At 42.1% G+C, this 26,370-nt stretch overlaps 1 protein-coding gene across 1 annotated transcript in view; it reads left to right on the top strand.

Annotated features, from left to right (window-relative positions):
- Positions 1 to 26,370, top strand: part of GPR179 (G protein-coupled receptor 179) — a gene marked incomplete at its 3' end in the record, with an annotated part of 46,226 nt that overhangs the window by 7,378 nt on the left and 12,478 nt on the right. The window contains exons 2-8 of the mRNA XM_081346173.1: positions 126 to 234; positions 19,506 to 19,614; positions 22,180 to 22,391; positions 22,556 to 22,624; positions 23,671 to 23,780; positions 24,579 to 24,817; positions 25,715 to 25,853. Coding sequence (XP_081202299.1) covers positions 126 to 234; positions 19,506 to 19,614; positions 22,180 to 22,391; positions 22,556 to 22,624; positions 23,671 to 23,780; positions 24,579 to 24,817; positions 25,715 to 25,853 — 987 coding nt within the window. The remainder of the gene's footprint in view (positions 1 to 125; positions 235 to 19,505; positions 19,615 to 22,179; positions 22,392 to 22,555; positions 22,625 to 23,670; positions 23,781 to 24,578; positions 24,818 to 25,714; positions 25,854 to 26,370) is intronic.

Below are 26,370 nucleotides of genomic sequence, written 5' to 3'. Positions count from 1 at the left end.
TAATGCATTCCAGCCAATGGCAATGTCATCTGCAGTGATTATATGGTTCCATATAATCAAGTACTAGAATTGTTGAATTCCTTCTCTCCCAAAACATGCTAAAATCATCACCTTATCTGTTCCAGAGGGGTCATGAGGCTGGATGTTAAAATTCAAAATGTTGATATAAACCAGTGTGCCACTAACGAAGGATGGTTTGCAAACACACATCAGTGTGACCTCAACAGCACCCAGGTAAGGAGAGCTTTGGAGCTCTGCTCCCAGCTATATTATCATGTCAGACTGTGAACTGGAGGGTCTTCCCTATTATTGGGCCAATCCTCTGGAACCATCTTTCCAGACAACCCTATATAAACATCACTATATTGGTGATGGAAAAGGTGTGTTTTCCAGATGTTACTGAACTACATATTCCAAGTGCCTCAGACAATGGCCATAATGTTGAGGGATGGCCAGTTTCATTTTAGCAGCATCTGGAGGACAGATGTTCCCCATCCCATCTAATGTTCCTATTTAGAATTGTGATGTAATAGAGCTATGTATACTTTAAAAATAATTCAGAAAAAGGATTTTGAACTCCACATGAGCACAGGCCCAGTACCTAACTGCTGAGCTTATATAGTGTTTTGTTGTTGTTGTTTACAGGTAGTCCTTGACATGTGATAGTAAATGAACCTGGCAATTACAGTCATAAATAGTGATGATCATAAAACAGGTCATCATGTGACTGTGGGATGCTGCAAACTTCCATAAATGTGGGGTGGTTGCTGAGCCCTCATAATGCATTCCTATGACTGAGGGGGGTGGACACTGTAACACTGGGCTATAAGTAGCTTTTAGGAGGGTCCATCATAACTTTGAATGGTCACTATATAACAACTAACGTGAGGAATATATATATTCATATATATATATGAAGAAGGAAGCTGAAGCCACCAGCCTGAGGATGACGGATGGGATTCCGTCGAAACGTTGCTCCTACACCTTCAATTCTACGTGGGAAAAGACCCGAATGACCAAAGATCCATATATATATATAGTCATTCGGGTTTTTCCCCACGTAGAATTGGAGGTATCAGGACGACGTTTCAACGAAATCTCATCCGTCATCCTCAGGCTGGTGGCTTCAGCTTTGTTCTTCCAGGAAGAACTGTTCAAAAAAATAAAGGGAACACTTAAACAACACAATGTACTGTGTTTAATAGTAGAATGTCTTACCTTGTGTTCCCTTTGTATATATATATATATTCCGATAGATAGATAGATAGATAGATAGATAGATAGATAGATAGATAGATAGATAGATAGATAGATAGATAGATAGATATTCAGATTTTTTATAGACTAAAACACAAATCAAAAGAAAAAAGAAAATACCGGTATATAAAGAAAAAAATGCAAGAAACAAAAAAAGAGAATAAAAAATATAAAGAAATGTTATGGCTTGCAATCTTCTTTTCAACAGATAGTTACAAATTTATAATCCCTCCTCCCTCTTAGATATTACACAAATCCTTTCAGCCTCTCACAATCTACATCTTCCTAAATCTTCAAGCCCATAAATCACCATGACATTTCTTTCTTCTTTCAACAAGAAATCCATACAGCATAAGGTTTCCAGTCTTTTAGAAAACTTGTAGGGGTTTTTTCCTCTGACCAGGCAGGTCAGTTTTGCCATTTGTAAGAATTATGGCACTTTCAGAATCTATTCCTCCAACTATGTGGATTTCATTATTCCTCCATGGGTTTTGTGGTGCTTTTGGGAAGGAGGAAGAATGATTGTTGCACTTGCCTTCAACTCACTAAACCAAGCCCATATTTACAGAGATCATGACTGTTCCTACCCTCTCAGTTTTCATCCTGTGTAATTTGAAGCACTACACAGCTGTCGGCTGTTCATTAAAGAATCCTGCCACTTCTCAAGCTTCCAAGAGAGTTTGGGGAAAAAACTGGTAACTGCTTTAAGGAATTCACTCATTAAGGTTAATAACCTAAACTGCATAAATGTACTGTGCAAATATGTAGAGTAGCCATCAAGAAGGTGCTCTCTTCAGAGTAGACAGGAGAGAATTAACTGAATTCATAAAAAAAAGTAGAACAGTATCTAAGATCAACTTTAACATGAGTGTTATGAAGTCCGCTTATGCTGGCTGGGGAATTCTGAGAACCAAAGTCCACACATCTTAAAAGTTGCTGAAGTTGCATAACACTGTCTTACATAAGGAACATTTCTTTTCAAATTAACCCTAATTTTACATCTATAAAGATTATATTTAGAGAAGTATAACTCCTTGCTGATGTTCATAAATTCTGCCTTCATTGCTAAAAGAAATATTAATGGGGTGTGGCAATTTGTCATTTTTACAATGTATTTGTCTAGCAATTGTTTTAAAAATTGATTTTTTTCCCCATTTTCACTGAACAGGTCCTCCCGTTCTTATGATTTAAAATTCCTTGCAAAAGTAATTTCCACTTTAAAGCTGAAAGCTATAATTATCTGCAAAAGTTCAATTTAAAACTGGAATATTTTCTTTTGGAATCGAGATTTTCTGCAGAGCTTACTCTAACATTCTAACATTAAGAGGCTAGTTTTCTTGGATTTCTGTTTAGCCTTCACTTCTCTTTCTTTCTCTGAGCAAGCTATACAGCCCAGCTAGCACTGTCCCAGTCAGCATGACTTTTCTTCCTCCATTATTGCCTTCTTCACAATCTTTTTCTGCATCCCTGCTTGGTCTGTTTTTTCCCCTTTTCCTCTAACCTCCCCACATTGTCCATCCCCACGCATCTCACTGCTGACACATCTGCCACGTTCAGCTGTTCTGTACGTTTGCAGCCCTTGTACATTTGCAGCCCAGTAATGGGCATATCAGCAATGAAACATTTTCTTATGTGTGTTTCATTACGAGTACTGAACACAACTTGCAATGAATATTGATGGGCTAGGTCTTCCAGGCTTATAGACCAGTTAAACATAAAGAAAGGAGTGGGGTGGGTTACAAAGTTTTTAAAAATGAAAGTAACAGTTTAATTTTCACTGAGGTATTAATACCTTGAGCAGATATGTTGTCACCTGCAAATCTTTTAGGCATCTCCAAAGCTTGTCATGACTGAAGGATTCCTTGTAGTCAGTAAAACAGATGAAGATATTCTTTTGATATTCTTGAGATTTCTCATGATCAAGCATAGGCCTGCAATATAGTCACAACTGCCATGACCACTTCTGAAGCCAACTTGAACATCTGGTAATTTCCTTTTGATGATCAGCACAGGTTGTTACATGGTTTTAAGGAGAAACTTGCTAGTGTGAGAAATGAGGGCAATTGTACAGTAATTGGATGAATGCTTGGAATTGCCCTTTTTGGCATTGGAGTGAACACTGGTCATTTCCTGCCCTCTGGCTTTATATTTGTTTCCCAAATTTTCTGGCACAAAGCTGTAAAGATTATGGTAGCACAGGTTTCAGCAATTCTGCACAGGGATGGCATCAACAGCTGGGGCTTTGTTGTTCAGCGGTTGGCTTATTGCCCACACAACATCCATGGCTGGTTCTATTTTCAGCTTCCCTTTCTTCATCCTCCTGGAGAAGCCAGGCTTCTTTGTTGCTGGCCTATAGTTCTTCTGTATATTATTGCCATCTGTTCTTTACACCTAGGTCGGATACTGTAGTTCTACCCCTTGATTATTTTTGACAATGCTTTTATGAGCAGTAAATAGTGTTTGAATCCTTTTGATTTACACAGATGCATTTCTGATGTGGCCCTTCATGCAATGCTCTTCTAGCTGCTTGCAACACTGGAGGCAATTGTCTTTCCCAGCTATTTCTTGGAAATCTGCATTCATACACAAGAGCCTGAGAAATTTATCAAGGAACTATGAGCAGCTAGGCAAAAAGGCAAATGATTAGGAGCACAGGTGGTGTTAACACCCACTGAGGGAATGAAGACTTTAGAGATTAACTGCTGGCTCTGGAAATGCTGCACTCAAGAGGACTTTTGATTTCTGTACCATGGTTTACTTTACCTACAAGAAGGGCTTCTGGCATCTCCCAAAGATTGGGAAGAATGTGTTTGGAAAACAGCTAGCTCATCTCAGCCATAGATCTTTAAACTAAAACTGGAGGGAGAAGGAGACCAATTTTTAGGACCAAACCCAACGCATGAATCCCAAGACAACAAATCAGACAAAGAAGAAGGAGGTGATGAGAAGCAAGGGACACTCAGGCATACAATAGGAGATGCAGGAAGCAAACACAGGTTCTGTCATAAAGGGCTCAGATGCCTGTATACTAGCGCTCAATGTATGGGGAATAAACAGGGAGAACTTGAGATCCTAGTACATGAGTGCAAGCATAATATTGTAGCTATTACTGAAACTTGGCTGGATGAAATCCATAATTGGAACATACTGCTAAAAGGACATAAATTCTTCAAATGAAACAGACCCAACAAAAGAGGGAAAGGAGTTGCCTTTATGTAAAGAAGTACTATATCTCTATAGAGAGCAATGGGTGGAAGCTTATCAGAGGGAGATTCAACATGGAAATAAGGAGGAGGTTCCTGACAATAAGAACAATTAATCAATGGAGCAGCTTGCCTCCCAGAGTTGTGAGTGCTCCATCACTGAAGGTTTTTAAGAAAAGATTGGACAGCCATTTGTCTGGGATGGTATAAGGACTACTGCCTTGAGAAGGGGGTTGGACTATAAGTCCTCCAATGTCCCTTCCAGCCCTGTGAGTCTATTATTCTATGACTCTTTGCTCCTTCCAAAGAGCAAAGAGCATCTGCTGAGAAGGGGGAAAACAGTGGAGTTCTGATTACATTAAACTACCAGTAGACATTACATAGACCTTTTTTTAATGAAATAATCAGAAAAGGCAAAATCTTGATCCAATATGGACTGTGGCTTAATGCATTTATTTATTTATTTTATTTAAATTTATATACCGCCCTATTCCCGTAGGACTCAGGGCGGTTTACAGGGAAAATTAAAAGTTAAAATACATCACATACAATTAAAATCGATTAAAACTAAGATTAAATTAATCCCTGAACTTAACTAAAACCCCATTAATTAAATAATTAAAACCCCTCAGTCTGGGCCAGACAGCATGGGTCCCCAACCCTGGTCCATGGACTGATCCGGGCCGTGGCATGTCAGCAACTGGGCCACACAAACAAGCAAAGTCCCATCCACGGGATGCAGGCAGCACACAACACCCCCCCCCTCCAGTCCACAGAAAAATCTCTCTCCACATAACCAGTCCCTGGTGCCCAAAGGTTTGGGGACCTCTGGCTTAATGTGTCTTCTGGTCCTTTAAGTATTCAGTATGTATTCAGTAGTAATGTTAGCTTTTCTTTTGGCTATAGTTCTCAGGGGATTAGTATACTCTGCAGCATTAGTGATCCATTTAGGTTTTAGGAAAAGGGGATTTGGCCATCCAACATTTGGTCAGTGTAATGCTTAAATATTCAGCCACGGATGTCCAGAGAAGGAGGAGGGAATTATGCTGAGCCAGCTAGAGAAAGGAAGCAAATAAAGAGTGCTTTACACAAAACTCAAGACTCCTAATTTAATCCAATAAGATGATAAGAAGAGATCAAGTAAAGCACAGGGGAAGGGCTAGAATCTCCATCTTAATCTTTTAAACATGCCACAGAAAAAGTCACTGAGACATGAGAAGGCATTTCAGAAATTGGTAGGGTTGCTTTACTGTTTTGATTCTAACAGTCTGAGAATGTTTATTGTGCAGAGCAAAATACCTCACTTCCAGACACAAACTCATTAACTGACTCTAGATACCTCTCACTAATGTTTCCCACAGCATGGAATGCAAACAAAGCATTAATGCATTATTTGTCATATTTGCTGCCCAAATGCTAACACGTTGATGGTCAGCATCAAGGTTATTTACTACTCTCCTTTCTATATTTCTTTACCATTATATTGGATTTAGAGTGAAGAATCCTTCTAACTGAGGCCTACTGTTTGACACTCTGACAGTTTTTGAAAAAGGAGAGCATCTTTTATAAAGACACATGGTCATTATCTATTTTTGCCACAGAATATTTGCAATACACAAAAGAGGACCACTTGCTACCAAGAGTGATGCACTCTTTGGCTACATGGACATAACTTGCTTTCCTTTATCAATGCTGAAGTAAATTTTTTATCAAACAGTGTGATCACTAGGATGACAACCAGGAAATCTGTTTGTTACCAGTGGGCATGGTAGTTGGAGTTTGTTACCAATGAGCATGCTTGTTGTTGGTGTGAAGTTTGTTGGAACAGCTATGTAAAATGTTGAAGGAAATCTAGAGGTTGGAATGTGTTCCAGGCAGGATTTGATGTTGAACACAAGGACATACTGGATACCATGGAGAAGTGCCAAGAAGAAGAATGCAGTCTGCTCATTGTATGGAGATGAACCCTTAAGCTGGATGAAATTTTGAGGTGGACATTATCATCTTGGTCTGGCAGCAGAGAAGATACCATTTGAAGTTCTCAGTGGGCTAGGAGAAGCTATTGGGGCAGGATGGCTGATAACTGGAATGTTGTCTGGCAGGAGACATCTTATTATAGCAATGCGGTGAATTGCTGGAAGATAAGAGTAAAGTCAGGTAAAGTGAAAATATTGAACCCATCTAATTCTACTGTCAAGCTACAAACTCTACTGCCTTTAGAACCACAATGTGCTTCTAACTTGCCAACAGAGAGGGCAGGAAGGGAAGAAAGCTTTGAATCTACATGTGCCCTATATGAGTGTGAGATCCAAAGCTGCTGAAGAATTGTTTTGGTGAAACTAAAGCCTGTTCTCATAATCATTATTAGAAGATCTATTGGACAATGTGACCTGTACTGTCAGAGAGGGGTGGGAAAAGTTTTGTTCTTTTAATTAACTGCTTCCCACCATTTCCTTAAAACTAGCTTCCTGTTGACCCTACCGGTTTGATTCTGCTCAATAAAAGTAATCATGTTTTGCTTGGTTGGGCTTTTCAGCTGGGGGTTGCCACTAAACTAGCTCTCTAAACAAATTAAATTCCATTGAGAGGTCCTGGGCCCCTACATCCCATTGGGAGCCTCCAGGAGGGTGGTGAAGAATCAGGAGAAGATGCCTGAAGCTGTCTGAAACTGGATCAGGATCAATCAGTGGAACTCCAGCTGGAGCTGAAGGCAGCTTCATAAGCCCACTAGCCTCAACCTGACCCAAGCAGCAAGTTGAACAGAGGAAGCCAACCCCAGAGCAGATGGGTGGTGGTGGCAGAGTTCAACTGGCCTGAGTTGGAGAGGTGGAAAGAAGAATTGCAGAGAGCTATCGGAGCAGAGTTCCGATCGTACTGCCCCCAGCCTGAAGGAGCCAAGTGGATGGAGTGGTGGAAATGTGAAGCCTCGGAGGGATTGGCACCCAGGAAGTGCTACTTGCCAAAGTGCGGCAGCCAGTCAGTTCAGCAGCCTGAAGGAGAGTCAGTCCCACAGCTGGATTCCAGACCCCAAGGGGGTTCAGCTCCAACCCTGAGGCCGACACCGATCCTTTCAACCCAGCACTTCATAGAGCAGCAGCTGTGATGACAGAGGGACAGTTAGCCTGCTGCCTGGGCTTTCTTCCATGCCAGGACCCAGTCCAGAGTGGAGAGCCTACAGCCCACCACCAGCACCTGCTTTGCGGCTTGAGGGAGTGGGTTGGCAACCCCCACTGAGGCACAGGTATGGAGTGCAGCCAGAGAGTACCCAGACCATGGGGCATGGGTGCAGTGGCCTCAAGCTGGCACCAGCACCCAGGCCACCTCCACCTCCACCTCTGAAGGCGGCATTCGATGGGAGCCCAGAAAAGCTGATGTTTTTCCTAAATCAAGTCTGGATTGACACGGAGATGATTATCCTGATGATGTGGCCTGGGTGGATGTCATCGTGGCTAACCTCAAAGGGGAGGCAGCAGAGTGGGTGACCATCCTCACAATGAAAGTGCCCCTATTGTAGATGGTAGATCCATACATTTTCCTCTGTGGCCTCAGAGCCCGGTTTGGGGACCCCGTGCAGACCCAGTGGGTAAAGCTGGAAGTCCAGAGCGTCAAGCAGGGAACTAGAACTATATTTGAGTACATTAAAGACTTCAGCAGATTGCAGGGAGGCTGAGGAACTGGCAAGAGCAGCTCCTGACCCAGTACTTTTGAGAGGGGCTGAGCTGCAACCTATTCTATCTGTGTCCAGCCCAAAGGATCCCAAATCAGCTTGGGGACTGGTACCAACTAGTCAACACCATGGACCTGGACCTGGACCTGGCAGTGAACAAGAGCAGTGGAGGTGTTGGCCCATGCCTGAAGAAGGTCCAGGAGAAGCGTGCCTTGGGGAGAAAGCAATTGGCAGCAGCAACCCCGATACCTGCAAGGCTGGCTGAGCGTGCGCCCATTGTGTGCTTCTGCTGTGGCCAGGAGGGCCACCGAGCTGCAGTGTGCCCAGTGCCGACACCCCAGATAGCTCCTGTGACTCCAAAGCCAAAGAAGCCACCCAAGAAGGGAAAGGAGGAGCCATGGGATGCAACTCAGGTCATTGAGGACTCCCCTCCCAAGAGTGGAAGGGATGGAACTCCAACCAAAGAGGAACTACTGATGGTTCTTTATGATAGCAAGAGTGAGGGAGGAAATGACCTGATGGTGAGTGGACCAGTTAACCACTTTGAGTTGGCATGGGCATCAAGGCTTCCCCCTCAGGGGTAAGGGGAGTAGTTAAAGCCCTCGTGGATTCAGGTTGCTCTCATTGCCTAGTCAGGCAGTGGTGCAGAAGTTGGGGTTGCATGGGAGGAAGCTTAAAAAACCCATGGAGTTTGAACAGGTTGATGCCTCACTGATAGGCTGCTTCCCATCTGACTGAGCCAGTGCAACTGGAATTAGGGGAGCACCAGAAGAACATTTGCTTCATGGTCACCCCAAAAATGGCAGAGGACATGATCCTGAGCCTACCTTGGCTAGCCAAGTGGGCCCCCTGAATCTATTGGAAGAGGGCTGTGAGGTGGATGATCATGGGGAAGTGGGCCCCGAGCCCCCATGAAAGAAGGGGGAGCAGCCCAAGAAGGTAAGGGAGGTGAAGAGAATTCTGAGCACAGCAAGAGTGCATCAGAGGGAGGGGAGGGACTGCAATCTGTCCCAAGGGAGTACTGAGACCTCCTGGAAGCATTCAGCAAGAAGGCAGTGATGTCCTGCCCTCCTATCACCCCACGGACTGTGCCATAGAGATCCTGCCCAGAGCAAAACTCCCAAACCAAAGATGTATTCCAAATAGATAAAAGAGCTGAGGGAGTACATTGACAAGAACTTAGCAAGGGGGGTTATTCAAGCCACGAAATCTCGAGTCATGGTCCCAGTATCTTTAAAGAAAAGAAAGATGGGTCACTTAGATAGTGTGTGGGTTTTTGTGGAATTAATGGAGTGTACATGGAAAACATGTACCCCCTCCCCCCCATGAAGGACCTGCTAGGCCACTTAGCTAACGGGAAGACATTCACAAAACTAGACCTGAGGGAGGCATACTACCAAGTGAGAATTAAAGAAGGTGATGAGTGGAAGACGGCCTTCAATTGCCCCCTGGGGAGTTACCAGTTTAAAGTAATGCCATTTGGACTACAGGGGGTTCCCGTAGTGTTCATGCAACTCATAAACAAGATGCTACATGAGCATCTTTACAAGGGGGTCTTAGTGTACCTTAATGACATCCTCATTTACACTGAGACCATGGATGAACATGTGAAGCTTGTGTGGCAAGTACTAAAGAAGCTGTTGCTTCTGTTGTATGCTTCTGTATGCCAAGCTGTTTAAATGCAAATTTCACGAATCTAAACTGGACTACTTGGGCTACCGCATGTCATGCAATGGAACAGAAATGGATCCAGGGAAGATGAAATCCATCTTGGAGTGGCAAGCCCCTCGTACCTGCAAGTAGCTGCAAGGTTTTCTGGGGTTTGCACATTTCTACAGGCAATTCATCCCTTTTTTTGCCAAGGTTACTCTGTCAATCACTGAGTTGTTAAAGACTAGGAAGGGGAGGGACAAAAGCCTTGGCTGAATCAGCCCTTGAACTGGACAATGGAATGCCAAGCAGCATTTGAAAAGTTGAAGGGGCTATTCAGCGCTGAGCCAGTGCTAAAGCACCCTAACCCAGAGGAACCTTTCATGATTCAGGCAGATGCTAGTGACATGGCTGGGGGAGCTGTCCTCCAGCTCAATGGGGGAGGAACCTGCAGCCATGAGCATACACCTCTCAAAAGCTGAACAAAATGGAGTGAAGACAGGCAGTGTGGCAGAAAGAGGTTTTTGCTGTGCGGTGGGCATTACTAATCTGGAGGCAATTCCTGGAAGGGAGCAAAGTGTTGGACTGACCATAAAAACTTAGAAGCCTTAAGGACTCCTTGAAAACTTTCTCCAAAACAAGTCAGATGGGTGCAGTATGTCAAAAGATTTGACTCTGAGCTAAAGTACATTTCCGAGGGGGGGGGGGAGAACTTCCTGGCTGATGCCCTGTCCTGCATGCTCCAATACAAAAGAACTTGGCAGGAAGTGGTGAGTTTGGTCATTCCTGATAGCAGCACAAGGAAGGACCAGACAGCAAAAGAAAAAGAGAAGCTCAGCCCGCACCAATGAATTTGCACAGCAGTTGAAGCAAGAGCTGCAAACTGATGCATGGTTTGTGGCTCATCAGAGGGAGTTGACCATGTGGGAGAGGTTGGCGTGGAAGGGGGATAAATTGTATGTCCCAGACCACCTGCAACTGCAGGTCCCACAATGCACTCACAATGCTAATCAAGCAGGCCACTTTGGGTTTCTGAAAACACTGCATTTAGCTAGTCATCATTTCTGGTGGCCAAAGATGAAAAGGACATGGAAAGTTATGTGGGGAGCTGTGCTGTCTGTCCGGCCAGTGAAAGACTACCAGAAAACAGTCCGGGATTGTTACAACAGGTGGCTGACCTGACCCGATCCTGGGAGGAGATAGCCATAGACTTTATAGTGGAGCTGCCTGAGAGTGGGGGAAACACCATGATCTGGACTGTAATAGACTTGTTTTCCAAGCAAGCCCACTTCATCATCTGTGCTGGTCTTCTGTCAGCCCAGAAGCTAGCAAAGATGTTTTTGCAGCACATCTATTGGCTGCATGGAGCACCTAAGTGCATCATCTCAAATTGGGTGTGTGTGTGTATGATTCCACAAAGGGAAGTTGCAGTACTTAATTCAGTGGGAGGGTTACCCAATATCAGAATCCAGATGGGTGAAGGCACAGCATGAAAAAGCAGCTCGTTTGGTAAAATAATTCCACACAAAGTTTCCCCAAAAGCCAGGACTGATAGAAGGCAACAGTTAGCAAGTGTTGATGTGTATTCTTTTATTTTCTAGGTTCCCTTTCTTTTCTAGGGGGGTGGCCTATCAAGTTACAAACCCTACTGCCTTTAGAACTGCAGTGTGCTTCTAACTTGCCAACAGAGGAGGGAGGGAGGGAAGAGAGCTTTGAATCTATAGGTTTCCTATATGAGCATGAGACCTGAAGCTGCTGAAGAACTGTTTTGGCGAAACTAAAGTCTGTTCTCATAATAATTACTAGAAGATGTATTGGATAATGTGGGGTGGGAAAAGTTTTGTTCTTTTAATTAACTGCTTCCCACCATTTCCTTAGAGCTAGCTTCCTGTTGACCCTACTGGTTTGATTCTGCTCAATAAAAGTAATCATTAGAAGTTTGCAAAGGTTCTGATGTTTTGCTTGCTTGGGCTTTTCAGCCAGGAGTTGACATCTACAGTTGGCTAGCCACCAGTTTCCCATGATTGCAGGTAAGGTCCTGTTCATGCAGTTTATTTTTTAAAAAAATCCATTGAGTGAATACTAAGATTTGTCTGATGGACTATCTGCTCATGTGCTAAGTGGATCATTGGAATTTTGAGTTTGCCCTGAATTGGAGATGGAAACTTGTGTATTTAGAATTATATTGTGGCAGCTGCCAACTCAGGAATTCCATGCCTAGGGAAAGAAATGTTGAATATGAACAGAGGAAAATGGTTGTGCTACAAGGGTAGTTCACATGTATTGTATGCGTTGGGGGGAAGGACCACTGCTGAATGAGGGTTTGATTGGAATAGACGGTTTGATGCTTACAGTAGTTGGTTGATTGGCTACCTGGCTGGCTGACTGGCTGGTTAGTTGGTTAGATACTGGGCTGGTAGGAGACAGGACGACAGGAGAGAAGGAAGGGAATGGCATCCAGATTATAATGGGCAGGGAAAGATTTGGTGGGAGCATGAGGTAGGCTCACCTCACAGAAGATAAACTTAATGCTTGAAACCAATTCTACCTTAAGGCACCAGTATTCACCTATAATGCCAAGTTATCAGATCCTCGGTGCCCCAGTCTCTGGCTGCTGTTACTTAATGCCAGATTGGTCTATAACAAAGCAATCCTTATCCATAATCTCATTCTGTATAAAGTGGCTGAGCTAGTGGTACAATTGAGACTTGATGCCAAAGAAGGGATTTCCATTCTCAGAGGTGTGCCCACCTGGGTTTTAAATGTAGCATCAATGATGAGCCTAAGAAAAGTGGGGGGTGGGGGTGGGATAACCATTGTTATTTGAGAAGACTTAAAGGGCTTCAGAGGCTTTGTGCTACAATTAAGTGGATGTGACATCCTCTGACTGAAGTCAGGCTTTAGGGATCATTTGGGTTTATGTTGCTATATTGACTTCCCTGGTACACAGCAGCATTCTTGCCTGAACTCCTAGCTAGTGGCTGTGGGATCTCCAAGGCCAATAGTGCCTGGAGATTTAAATTTGCCATCATGTATCATTGAGTCTGGAGCAGCTCAGGAATTCAAAGTCATGTACTTCTCAAATTCATTGACTGTAAAATTCAACCATGCTGGCAATAAGAAAGGAGCTATGGCAATAGCAATGGAACTTAGATTTATATACCTCTCCATAGGGCTTTACAGCACTCTGGGCAGTTTACAAATTGCCCCCAACAATCTGGGTTCTCATTTTACTGAATTGAGAAGGATGAAAGGCTGAGTTAACCTTGAGCTGGTCAGGATCAACCTCCTGCCTATGGGCAGAGTTAGCCTGCGATACTGCATTCTAACCACTGCATCACCACAGCTAATGAAGTCTTGCTAACACTTTGGTACAAGTGCTTCAGAATCATTAAGGCTTCCTAGAGAAAGTGGTGGGAATTCTGTATTCCCAGATTGTTAAATAGCAGTTTCTTTGGCGTAGGAATGAAAACACGAAGCTGAGTACAAGGTAACTCATAGTTTATTTCGTGCAGAAACTATACTGGGGAAAAGGCTGCAACTAGCCACAATATATAGTCTAGCCCCTAGGTGGCAGCCAATAGGTTTGAATCAACCATTGCTGCCTGGAGATAGCCAATTGCAGCACAGGAGACTTGTAGTCTGGGTTGCTGGGGAGCCATTAGCTGCTCCAGCAACCCACATGGTATTCTTTAAGGGCCCAGTACATAACACCCTTCCCCTCTTAGACCAGACCATAATAACACCAATTAGTCTCAACAATTGTCAAGACTCATTATCCAAACACACTAAAATAAAAGTGATAATAATAATAAAAGTAAAAAAAACCAACGTAGGTTACAATGTTATTAAACAACGTCTCAATGAATAGGCTTCAAAAATGGCACTTTTAGATAGTTACATCATAGCACTAGTTTCTGTAGTGTAGTGGCAACAGGAATTACAACAATATATAGCTCTTTATTTTACGACGTAATCTGCAAGATATGAAGGAGGCTTGTGTGCCCTAGAGGAACGTCTTGGAGTTCCCATCACTTTGTGGTCTACCAGCTTACCCAGTGGGCTGGGTAGACTTGTGTCCCTTTGTGCTCCTGAGTCAAGGGGATTCGATGTACTCTGGCTGGCCTCTCCAGGTTGGCCCACCCCAGAGTCAGACTGTTCGGCAGAGTAGACACAGTGGTTGCTGAAGTTCAGTTGGCTTGCTCCTTCAGGGGACCCATGTTGCACTCCAGGGCTCCCCAGTTCTCCCTCCGGTTCTGCCTCAGTTAAGAAGGAAAAGTCCTGATAGTCCATGTGAGGACTGGCTTGGCCGCAAGTTTGAGGACCTTGGGAGAGACTTATGATGCAGTCCTCACTTAGTGGCCATTCTGGAAACCGTTTACTGAGCTGATCAATGTGGCATCTGACAACTCGCCCTCCCTCCAACCCCACTTTATAGGATAGGGGTCCAGATGCCTTGGTAATTTGACCAGGAACCCACAGATTCCCATGACCATAGTTCCTGGCCCAAACCCAATCGCCCATGTGCAGCCCCCTCGAGGGTTTTGGTCAAGAGGCTTCTGTTGCCACTCTATCTGGATGCAACCTGTCCAGTTTAGTAATCAAACGCCTCCCCCAACGTAGTTCTGCAGGACTTCTGCCTGTAGTAGTGCAGGGCGTAGAATGCTGGCAGAGTAAAAAAATCTGCCAATCTGTGATGCCAGTCACCTGTGACAATGCGCTTGAGTGCTTCCTTTGTTGTCCTCACCATGCGTTCAGCTTGGCCGTTAGAAGATGGATGAAAAGGCGCAGACATTGCATGTCTGATGAGATTAGCTCTAAGGAAGACCTGAAATTCAGCAGCAGTGAATTGGGCCCCATTGTCTGAAACTAAGACATCTGGCAACCCATGTGTGGCAAAGAGTTTTCTCAGCACCTGGATGGTCCTAGCAGTAGTCATGTTAGGAACTGGAATTACTTCCAGCCATTTTGAGTGGCTATCCACTACTATAAGGAAGAGCTGTCCCTGAAAGGGCCCAGTGTATTCTATGTAAACCCTAGACCAGGGAGTGTGCATTTCCTCCCACCTGTGAATTGGAGCCTGTGGCATTTCAGGCCTAGATTGCTGGCATGTATAATAACCATGGACTTGAGCCTCAATGGCCTTATGAAGGCCAGGCCACCAGAGGTAGCTTCTAGCTAAAGCTTTCATTCTGACAATGCCTGGATGGCCTTCATGTAATGATTGTAAAACCCTGTCTCTTAGGGAAGTGGGAATTATGACTCTGTTTCTCCATAAAATGCACCCTTTATGGGCAGATAACTTATGCCTCCTGACAAAATAGCTCTGAAATTCTGAGCCTGGATTTTTATCCATCCAGCCCGTGTATACCCATGACAACACTCTACTAAGTATATTATCTGTGGCAGTTTCAGCAGCAATGTCCCCTGCATGGAGGGAAAATTCAGGTATGTCCTGTATGGACAATATTCTAGCAGCTGGAGCTGGAACTGGATCCATTAGTGGCAGTGATAGTCTGCTGAGGCCATCAGCATGGCCCATTTCCTTGCCCGGTTTGTGAATTAATTTAAAATTATATGCATATAGAAAAATAGACCATCTCAGCATTCTTGGAGATAGTATGTGGGGGGTTTGTTTGTCTGTTGTGAAAAGTCCCAACAGAGGTTTGTGGTCAGTGTATACTGTGAAATCCCTGCCATATAAATAGTCATGGAATTTTTTTATTCCAGCAACGATGGCCAGGGCCTCTTTGTCAATCTGAGCATAGTTGCGCTCAGCAGAGGACAATGTCCTTGAGTAAAATGCTATAGGAACCTGTTTCCCATTTTTTTCTATGTGACTTAAAACTGCCCCCACCCCATAGGGAGATGCATCATATGCAAGACATATAGACTCTTACAGTGGACCTTTCTGACAATAGTGCTTTTAAGTCCTGGAAACTTTTTTCATGTAAGTTAGTCCATTTCCATGGGGCTTTCTTATCTAGAAGCCTGTGGAGGGGCTCTGCTATTGCTGTCTTATGAGGTAGAAATGTGTGGTAGAAGTTTAGGAGGCCCAAGAATACTTGTAGCTCTCCTTTTGATTTGGGCCTAGGAGCCATTTTAATGGCCTTCACTTTAGAATTAGCAGGGTGAATGCCGTTAGCATCAATTCGGAAACCCAGGAATTCTGTTGAAGAAACCCCAAAACTACACTTGTTCTTTTTTAATTTGAGGCCTGCGTCGCGAAGCCTCTGCAAGTCAGCCCTGAGCCTACTGGCCAACACTTCTGGGGATTCCCCTGCAATAAGAACATCATCAAAATAAGGGCAGACGCCCTGAATACCCTTGAGTGTACGTTCCATGATTCCCTGAAAAATACCCGGTGCAACACTGACTCCAAACTGTAAGCATTTAACTTTGAAAGCCCCTCTGTGAGTCACGATTGTTTGAGCCACAGCTATGGCCTCATCAACCAGTAATTGCTGATAGGCCTGTGCTAAATTAAGTTTAGCAAAAATAGTACCCTCTTGCAAGGAGACTAACATATGATTGACCACTGGGACCTGATAAGTGTGTTGCTTGACGGCTTTATTTAGAGTGCATTTATAGTCAGCACAAATGCAAACTTCCCCGTTGGCTTTAAGTGGGGTGACTATAGGAGTTTCCCACTCCCCACCATCAACAGGCTGTAACACGCCCTGTTCTACGAACCTATCAATTTCGGAATCAATTTTATGTTTTAAGGCAAAGGGGACCCTACGAGGCTTAACCCTGATTGGAACTACATTGGGATCTAACTTAAATGAGATAGGCGGGCCTGTGTATATGCCTAGGGTTGAATCAAAAACATCCGCATATTCCTCGCATACTGACGCGAGGTCTGCAGTTTGTGTCCGGTTTATGCCAGTAATCTGAATACCTAAGGCATCAAACCAATCGAGTCCAATGAAACTCATTCTCTGGCCCCCTACTACTATTACATCCAGGTGCCCCAAAAACTCTTTAAACTTTACCAACAAAGTGGCTTCTCCCATAACTTTAATGTGAGCATTTTGAAAATCCGTTAGGATTATATCTGAGGGTCTTAATTTGGCCCAACTGTTACTGCGCCTACACACAAAGTTAAAAGTGTCTTGAGAAATAATTGAAGCTGCAGAGCCAGAGTCCAATTCCATCTTACATGGAACTCCTTGTAGCTATATCATGAGCTTAAGTTTGGGTTTGAGAGGGCGTCGAGCCCCGGTGCGGCATACGCTTCTACGGCTTCTGAAAAAACCCACACTAACTGGACCCTGGGCCCCAGTACCTCTCCTAGTCTGTTCTTCTGACTGGTGTTTGGGTGGCCGGTCTCTCTGGCAGGCTCTGCAAACCACTGCGATGTGGCCTGTCCTTCCACAGCTCTGCACGTGGCTGATCGAAATCTGCAGTTGGTGCAAAAATGGTTGCCGCCGCTCCCCTTACATCTCAGTAAGAGAACTGCCTTGTAACTGTCCTCTCGCTGCTGGCTGTTTCGGTGTTGCATGTTGGGCTGCTTTTGGAGTCAGTTGATTTCAGGTTCTTCCTCCTTGGAGACTTCTTCAGTGCATTTGGCGTCCTCATGGTGGACCGTTTCTTCAAACTTTGTCGATTTGGTGGGCTGCACTGTTTGAACGATGCCCCTGGCAGCTTTGTCAGCCATCACCTCGTCTTTTGCTTCAGAAAATGTTAAATTTGGCCTAGCAAAAAGTCTCTGGTGAAGCGTTCTGTCCTGTAGGCTGCAGACGAGCTGGTCTTGTAGTCACTCTTCTAAATTTGAAAATTTGCAAAGGCATGCGGCCTGCCTCAGGCCTGCTATGAACTCGGAAGCTGATTCACCCGGTTGCTGCACTCTTTGGTCGAACTTGAACCGCCAAGCCATTTCAGACATCTTGGGCTGGAAGTGCCCGGTTAGCTTCTTTTTGAGATCTGCGTAGGAGACTGCTTCGATTGGTGTTGGCACGAAAAGGTTCTCAGCCAAATCAAAGGTTGCTGGGCCGCACAAGCAGAGTAGCATTGTGACCGTCAGTCTTCTTCCGCGATCTGATTGGCCCTGAGGTAGTTTTCTACTTGTGATAGATATGATGGCCATTCCTCCAGGTGTTTCACATCGAATTCTCTCAGTTTCCCAACCTTCGACATTCTTTTGCTGGTTCCTGCATTCTTCCGGATCCTGCTTCCAGACTCAGGGAATGAGTCCACTGAGCACGAGGTCGCTAGTGTAGCTTGCTAGCCGACCTTGAGAGAGGGGAGGGAATGCCTTTTCCCTCCGGCGTGTGCTGCCTTTCCCTCATAGACTTCAACTCTTAATCAGTGAAGCAGGATCCCTCCTTCGTCGCCACTGTTAAATAGCGGGTTCTTTGGCGCAGGAATGAGTACAAGGTAACTCATAGTTTATTTTGTGCAGAAACTGTACTGGGGAAAAGGCTGCAACTAGCCGCAATATATAGTCTAGCCCCTAGGCGGCAGCCAATAGATTTGAATCAACCATTGCCGCCTGAAGATAGCCAATTGCAGCACAGGAGACTTGTAGTCTGGGTTGCTGGAGAGCCGTTAGCTGCTCCAGCAACCCACGTGGTATACTTTAAGAGCCCAGTACTTAACACAGATAATGACTCTTGACACAGTTAATGTGACATTGTGGTGCTAGAACCCTTCAGTAAGGAGATTTAACTGGATTAGTGACTGACTAGCTTGAATATATTGTGGAAATAAGACATATGAGAATGATTTTCTTCTACATTGGTTACTCTCAGGGCCTAAATCTTACTCAAAGTCAATCAGGACTTTCCTCAGACATTTTCCTTGAAAAGAATAATTTTGGTTCAGTATCTGATTCTTCGTCTCTTGCTTGATACTCTGTACTATAATGACTCAATGCGCCAATGAACATCATTTCACCAAGGGTCTCTGTCAAAGCTGCCACTTCAAAGTCTTCTAGGTTCATCACTGATAATATTTAGCCACTTTGTCTTCTGTCAATCTTTTTTGTTATTGCCTTTGAAAAGAGTCTTTTCCAATACTTTTGTCTTCACATAACTTGTTTAAAATATTTAAGTTGTACCTTCTTTATTAAGGTTCTCAGAGAGCAGCCAAGTCCTTGAGAAAACTGTAAATATATTGCCTTGCAGTCTCTCCATTCAAAGGCAATCTTTGCTTGTGCAATACTATTACCGAATCATAATTTTTATAACTTTGCACAGCATCTTATGACAAGAGTTTGCAAACTTTTGCTAAGGAGGTTGCTAAAACTGTCGATTAAAAAATTCTCATAATTCCTTGTTTGCACTAAAGTGAAATTTGTTTTGGCAGTGCAGAAGGAAGTGCAGAAGGCAGGAAGGCAGGAAAGCAGGAAGGCAGGAATGCAGGAAGGCAGGAAGGAAGGAAGGAAGGAAGGAAGGAAGGAAGGAAGGAAGGAAGGAAGGAAGGAAGGAAGGAAGGAAGGAAGGAAGGAAGGAAGGAAAACAATTAAATCCAATCAAATTCTCCAGAACCCAAGTGTTCTGCAGAACACAGCCTAAAAATCTCTGGTTTATGATGCCAAAAATTGGGGGGTTTATTCTAAGATTATATATGAAGAAGGAACAAGAAAAAAAATTGGAAGAATACCAGTCAGAAGAACGTAACCATTCAAACCATGAGCATTTCAATAGCTTGTCTTTAATCAAGTTACTTTTGGAGAGTTTGGTGGGGAGAAAGACTATTTTACAAATGTACATTTCTCTTTTCAGTGCATCCCAGATGAAAACCATGGATTTATTCTTGGAAAATATAGTTGTCTTTGCAAGCCAGGTTTCTATGGAGGACAGACAACTGCCGCCTCCCATCTTTCTTCAATCAGTAAAGGCTGGTCTGGTAAATAGTGACAAAGTACAGCTTTTTGTAATAATATAATAAATTGAGCTACTATTATAAGTTATATAGGCCTGAAATATAGCATTTTAGAAAAATAAAATATTAATATTTACCCAAGGGGACCACAGGACAACCCTGTGGAAATGGCAAAATATGGAGAGGAAATGAGGACATAGTAAATAGAAATAAATATGTGGTTGTGTCAATTATATATACTTTGGAATTTTCCTGGAAAAGATAAGTTTGCAAAGAAATTTAAGAGGAAAGGGGCAGGTGTTTATGGGAGATATTTTGGAAAATAGCTTGAAGTAGAAAAAAATAATGAAAAAATGGATATAGCAGTTTCCAAATCCAGACAGTTATGAAAATGGGTTTTTATTCCTAAATACCTGTTTGATTAGAACTTAAGACTACAAATTAGCTGTTCCAGAATCTCTGTTGTCCTTAGCGGCTACCTAATGATTTTCTAATATGTTTAAATGTTGAGATATTAATATAATGATTACTGTGAGATTGTATACTTCATATTTGGAACCGCTTACCGGCTGAAATATGGATAGCCCCCGACCTTCGCTCCTTCCGGCGTGATCTAAAAACTTATCTATTCGAACAAGCCGGCCTGGTCTGATGGGTTTGGGGTTTTAACATTGTTTTTAACTAACTTACTACATTGGGCACAATCATTTAACTTTAAATCTTGTATCCTGTATTCTTATTTTTATTGCCCTGTACACTGCCCTGAGTCCTTCGGGAGAAGGGCGGTATATAAATCAAATAAATAAATAAATAAATATTGTAGTTAGCAACTCTATGGGCTTTTTTTGGCTGTTTCTCATTCAATTTCCTATAACTACATTAATTTCCTGTTCGATCTTCAATGGTCATTGGAAGATACGTCGAGTCTGTTATTAAATATATGTTCAGCAATCTTTCAAAAGACCAATACATCTGACAATATAGAAAGGGCTGCCGGTTAATTTAAATTGGGAAAAATATGTGTCTGGTTCTATCCCAAATGAGCACACTACAGATTTTCTATTGCTTCTGCTAAAACATTCATTTGGGATAAAATCAGAGCACCATTTCTTTCCCAACTTAAATAAAAAAGCAATTTTACTTACTCAAGTGCAATGTAGCATAGAGATAATTCTTGACTTATAACCATTCATTTAATGACCATTCAAAGTTACAACACCACTGAAAAACTGACTTATGACCAATTTGGGCTTAAGATGTTTTTCACACTGCTCCACAGTCACGTAATCAAAATTCGGGCTGTTATGTATTTGGTTCAGTTAGGCATTGACAAGGCAGAGCGGTGAAACAGCAACAAGTTTATTGTGTAACAACAGAAGCAGCCCTAATGGCTGCTTAACAGCTATATATACACGGATCGCCTCTAGGTGGCACCCAATAGAATCAAAGTAACAATTCCCGCATAAAAACACAGTTAATAGTCCTGGAGAAAAGCAGTCTGGGTTTCAAGCACTACGGCCGTTAAGCAATCATTCAACTGATTACAGCAATTAAGGCCAATACATTACACTGGCGCTTGACAATTGCCATGTATTTATGACAGTAGCAGCATCTCAGGGTCATGTGATCACCTTTTGTGACTTTCCGAAAAGCAAAGACAGTAGGGAAGGCAGATTCACTTTACAACCATGTTACTAACTTAACAAGTGCAGTGATTCACTTAACAATTATGCCAGAAAGGTTGTAAATGGGGGAAAACTCACTTAACAACCATTGTATTTGGTCAGACTCTAGTTGCTGAATTAGAACTGCCATGCAGTTTTCTTTGTTCATTTTATTCCTAACATATTTCTAACTTGAACATAGAGCAGATCATGTTTGAGAGATCAAAGGTCTACAAAAGATTATCCAGTGTTGTTGGCAATGTTGCTGCAAGGGATATAAATTGAACTTTTGGTCCATTTTTTGCACTTGCAGGGATAGACTTTGGGATGGAAGTGGGAGATTCCCTAAGAGACAAAAGTCCAGGCCCAAAATAAATGAATGAGATTTGGTCAGTTTGCCATTGGATTTGGGCAGTGACACAATTTCTGGATAGTGGAGATTGTCTCTGTTTGTTTTAAAAAACTAAACGGAAGGCAGGTATGGTCCTCTCCAGACAGTAATAGGAATGTACTCCATATGGTAGTATAAACCATATACTCCATATACTGCATATGGATGGTATATAGATTAATGAGACTTTATCTTAATTTGTTTTGCTAAAAAGTTGCCAAAATTCTACAAATTCTCTAAAACCAGGACAAGGATGTATATTTTTTCTTTTAAACTTGGAATGCGAGAAAATTAAAAAATAAAAATAATATTCAAGCATGAATTAAGTTTTTGTATATGTACATTTTGGACTGGACACCATTATATCTAATGACCAAGACAGCAGATGTCTACTCAAAACTTTTCAAATGTTACGCCTTCTCTTTAAATATGAATGTAGAGGAACATTCAGAATGGTGATCAGTAATAGTTATCAACTATTTTAATATATTGTTTTTCTACTCTTTTTCCCACCCCAAGGACAAAGTGCTTCCCAGTATGGAGCAGTGGATTCTGGGAACTTGCTGCAATGCTATCCCTGTTGGGAAGGATGTATGGCTTGCATTGATGGCAAACCATGTCTGATCCAGGAAGATTGGTCTCTACGGGCTATTGTTCTTGCTTTCCAGGCCTTCTGTATGCTGACAGTTTTCTTCAACATGTTAATTTCTTACCGTTATAGGAAGAGCAAGGTATGGGCCATGGTGAGCAGTAGAACATTACCTGGGTTTATAAAATGGCTGTCCTGCTCTCTTACTTGCCATTATTTTTTGCATGTTGAAAATTTGCACCACCTTAGCATCACCAACCTTGATTTCAAAGCACCATCATTTCACATTCATTTCTCTTTTCCCAGAGGATTCGGGCTTCAGGAGTTATTCTTCTGGAGACAATACTGTTTGGTTCACTCCTGCTCTATTTTCCTGTGAGTATCTGGATTGGACCCAAAGGGGCTCAGTTATCTGAGGTACATCAATAGTACTGGGCCACCAAGAAAAATGAATATGGCCTGGTTCACCATCTCAGTGTGAGTTACTCCTGGGAAAGAAAACTAATTTTCAGCGCCCTGACTCACAGGAAGGAGAATTGAAAAGGGTTTAGCAGGTTTAGGCTACGCTGTCAACATACTGCTATCCAAAGGAAAACATGTACTGTATGTTGGGTAAGCTGAGGCAAAGAATGTGCGCTTGAAATGGCAGCCTCTGAGAGTAGAGCCAGAGTCTGATGACACAAAAAGGGAAGCTCCATAACACTGGGCACCATTTTGGAGCCTAAACCAATCTTTGGAGAAATTGCTGTACTTCTTGAACTATCTTTTTAGCATTGGCACACAGTGCTGAGTGCCAGTTTGATGTAGTTGCTAAGGCACTGAACTTGAAACTGGGAGATTGTGAGTTCTAGTTCTATCTTAGACACAAAGCCAGCTGAGTGAATTTGGACCAACAAACATTCTCAGCCCTAGGAAGGAAGCAATGGCAACCACTTTGGAAAAATCTTCAAGGAAAACTGAAGGAACTAGTCCAGAAGGTATCAATGACTTGAATACATAAAAAAGTGGTGCAGAAACCATGAATATATGCAAACATAGACTGATGATTATAAACTATGAAAAATACAAATCTTAACATTCATAAACATTATATTTATGAAAAAATAATGAGGCTTATTAGAATAATCTGCTTTGTGAGATAGCCCTGAGGCATCTGATTAATCAATAGCTCAAGGACAGAAAGCTGAGTTGGGAAGCTTGAATCATATTTTGCTTTAGTATATAGTTCAGTGCAAACCCAAAGAACTGAATTTATTTAATCAATCATGGTCAATTAACCGAGTATATTGTGCAAAGACAGTCTGTTTCAGACCAAGACCAAATTTAGGTTTCCCTTCTCTTCCTTCCCCCCAATTCAATGCCCCTTTGAGAAAAGAAACCTTGTCTGTCCATTACTATGTTTGCCTTTCCTTCTCATGCAGGTCTTTATCTTGTACTTCAAGCCGAGTATCTTCCGCTGCATTGTCCTGCGATGGGTGCGCATGTTGGGTTTTGCCATTGTTTATGGAACAATCATCCTTAAACTGTATAGGTGAGACTTTTGCATGAAGTTGGATGAAATAGAGGGGTTGAACCTTGGACTTTTTTTTTTCTTCCTTAAGTCTGTGATTAGAATGAATACTGGCAGCTGAATCCCTTTTGTTCAATCCCTCTAAATCCAGTGATCCATTTAATCCAGTACACTGGCTCCACATTAGTTAGAGAAATGCCAGAAAAATTTCTCACATAAATTATATTATTTGCTTACTCTGATTTGATACCATTTTAACTGTGTTGTTTTTTCCAGGGCCTCCTGGGAACTGTAATTTTCTCTGAAGAAGAAATTATTAATTCAGCTAAAAATGTATATAAATCCCAATCAGGACCCATTTTTTTGTCTTCTGTCTTGAGCACAATTTTTTTCCTCTCAAGCTTTGCAAACCTTCTCAATGACGTCCAGCATGATTAAATGCTAGCTCTAATACAGTCTTTAAGTTCTTAGTGTCCATTATTTATTTGTTGCAATTTTTAGATTTTTCCCCAGTGTTTATTTTAATTTTGTTTATTAATTTTATTTTCCACTAGAAGGATTCACAATAATCAAAAGACTATTTTTAAAAAAATGAAGAGCCAAAATTAAAAAACAATTGTTAACAATTAAAGCTAACTTGCAATACCTAAACCAGCAACTAGTAGCAATGCATTGCAGAAACTGTTTAGAGATGTTTGATTCCATAGGTCCCCCAATTTCTTCATGTACTTGAATACTGTAAATCATTCTCATTTTGCAAAGAAACAATGAAGATGGTTCTTCTTTAGATCAGGTCACTTTTGTTTTCTTGTCCCACAGGATATTAAAAGTCTTTCTGTCTCACACGGCTCAGCGAGTCTCTTACATGTCCAGCGGGCGAGTGCTAAAGAAACTGGCATTGATCCTGCTGTTGGTCCTTTGGTTTTTGGCTGCATGGACAGTGGGGATGCTGGAGAATATTGAGAAAAATATACCACTGGTAGTCCGTTCACAGACTCCTAGGGGTCTCCAGTTTTACACCTGTGATCAAGATCGATGGGATTATATGATGGCTGTGGGTGAGGATTTTTGCCATGTGACAGGAAAGGGGAAAGATAGAGTTTTGATCACATGGTTGCAGCTGACATCTGTTTCTTCTATATAAATAATAATTAACCCTGGCTTTTGCTTTGTACAGTCTTTATTGCATATTTTTCTTTTCTTCATCTTACCCTTGGCCTTTCACTTTCCTAAACTCATTACCCACTGATTCTGCATTTACTTCTTTTCCTCAGAATAAGCACAATGCCAAAAATTATAATTAATCATGATATCATTATTGTTTCCTAAGTATCTTCTCACCTTGAATAATTATTCTCTTTCATCTTTCCACATTCATCCTATCTATTCCTTTCATCTCTTTTCCTTCCATCCTCCATAATGCCTGTTTTGTTTTCAACATTTTGCTTCTATTATTTACTACAGCAATAAATAGCAATATATGTCCTCAGCTTTCAGTTGCCAATGAGATGATTATGAATAGTTATGCGACCGCAGACACTAGCAGAAGAATAATTTGTACATACTTCAGTGGTATAGAACTTCAGTTCTAGTATGTGAAACACCATATGATGAGTTAAATGGAAGAATTGTATCTCTGTATATGCAATTGAGTGTTCCTTCTTAGAATTTTGTCAACTCCAACCATTTCAGGTCAGAAATGAGTCAACTGATGGAATGTTGGGAAATGTCTTCCTAGCAGGTTTTGAATATGATCCCATATCTGTCTTCCTTCCTTCCTTCCTTCCTTCCTTCCTTCCTTCCTTCCTTCCTTCCTTCCTTCCTTCCTTCCTTCCTCTATCCATCATCCATCCATCCATCCAATATACCATCTAGAGACATAGGTTAAGAATACAGAAAACTATGAGAAGAATAATACCATATCTCTGCTAATCTTTGTATCTCTTGCTGTCTAGCTGAAATGCTATTTTTGTTTTGGGGAAGTTTTCTCTGCTATACTTCTCGAACAATCCCTTCTGCTTTCCTTGAACCTCGCTACATGTGCATTGCTGTCCACAATGAGCTGATAACTTCCACTGCTTTTCATGTTATGAGGTAAGAGGAAAAGGGTTTTTCAGAGTACAGGCTCAAGGCAATAATATTTTGAGATGCTGGAATTACTTGATTCCCAGGAGCTATAAGAGTAAACACTGACCACAAAAGTCCTTGATAAGTTGTGTCTACCAAAGGATAATTAGATGTCTCTAGCCAAGAACTACTGCAAGCTCAATCTGTAATCAGAGTGATAAAAGTATATGTTTACATTGTAGGGCATTGCATTTTTTATTATAGCAAACGAAGGAACTGGAAAGAAATATAAACAGTGTGTTTAATAATGTAATACGACATAAATGTTAATGCAAACAGAAAAAATATAGATAACGCTTTGAAAATTATATCATAAACAAAGCAGAAGTTGCTGTGGAAAACCACATGAAAAATTTCCTTAATATCCAAAAAAAGCGACAATAAAATGTGCTGGTGTTGTCTATGTTGGATAAGAACATAACATATTTATCTGAGTACTCACTACAATAGTTTACTGTTACAAAGCTCACATGGAAATGCATAA

This window comes from Vipera berus (genome assembly GCF_964194415.1).
Source record: "Vipera berus genome assembly, chromosome: Z".
NCBI classification, from domain to species: Eukaryota; Metazoa; Chordata; class Lepidosauria; order Squamata; family Viperidae; genus Vipera; species Vipera berus.
Note: the sequence above shows the minus strand (reverse complement) of the source record. Positions and strands in the feature narration are given on the sequence as shown.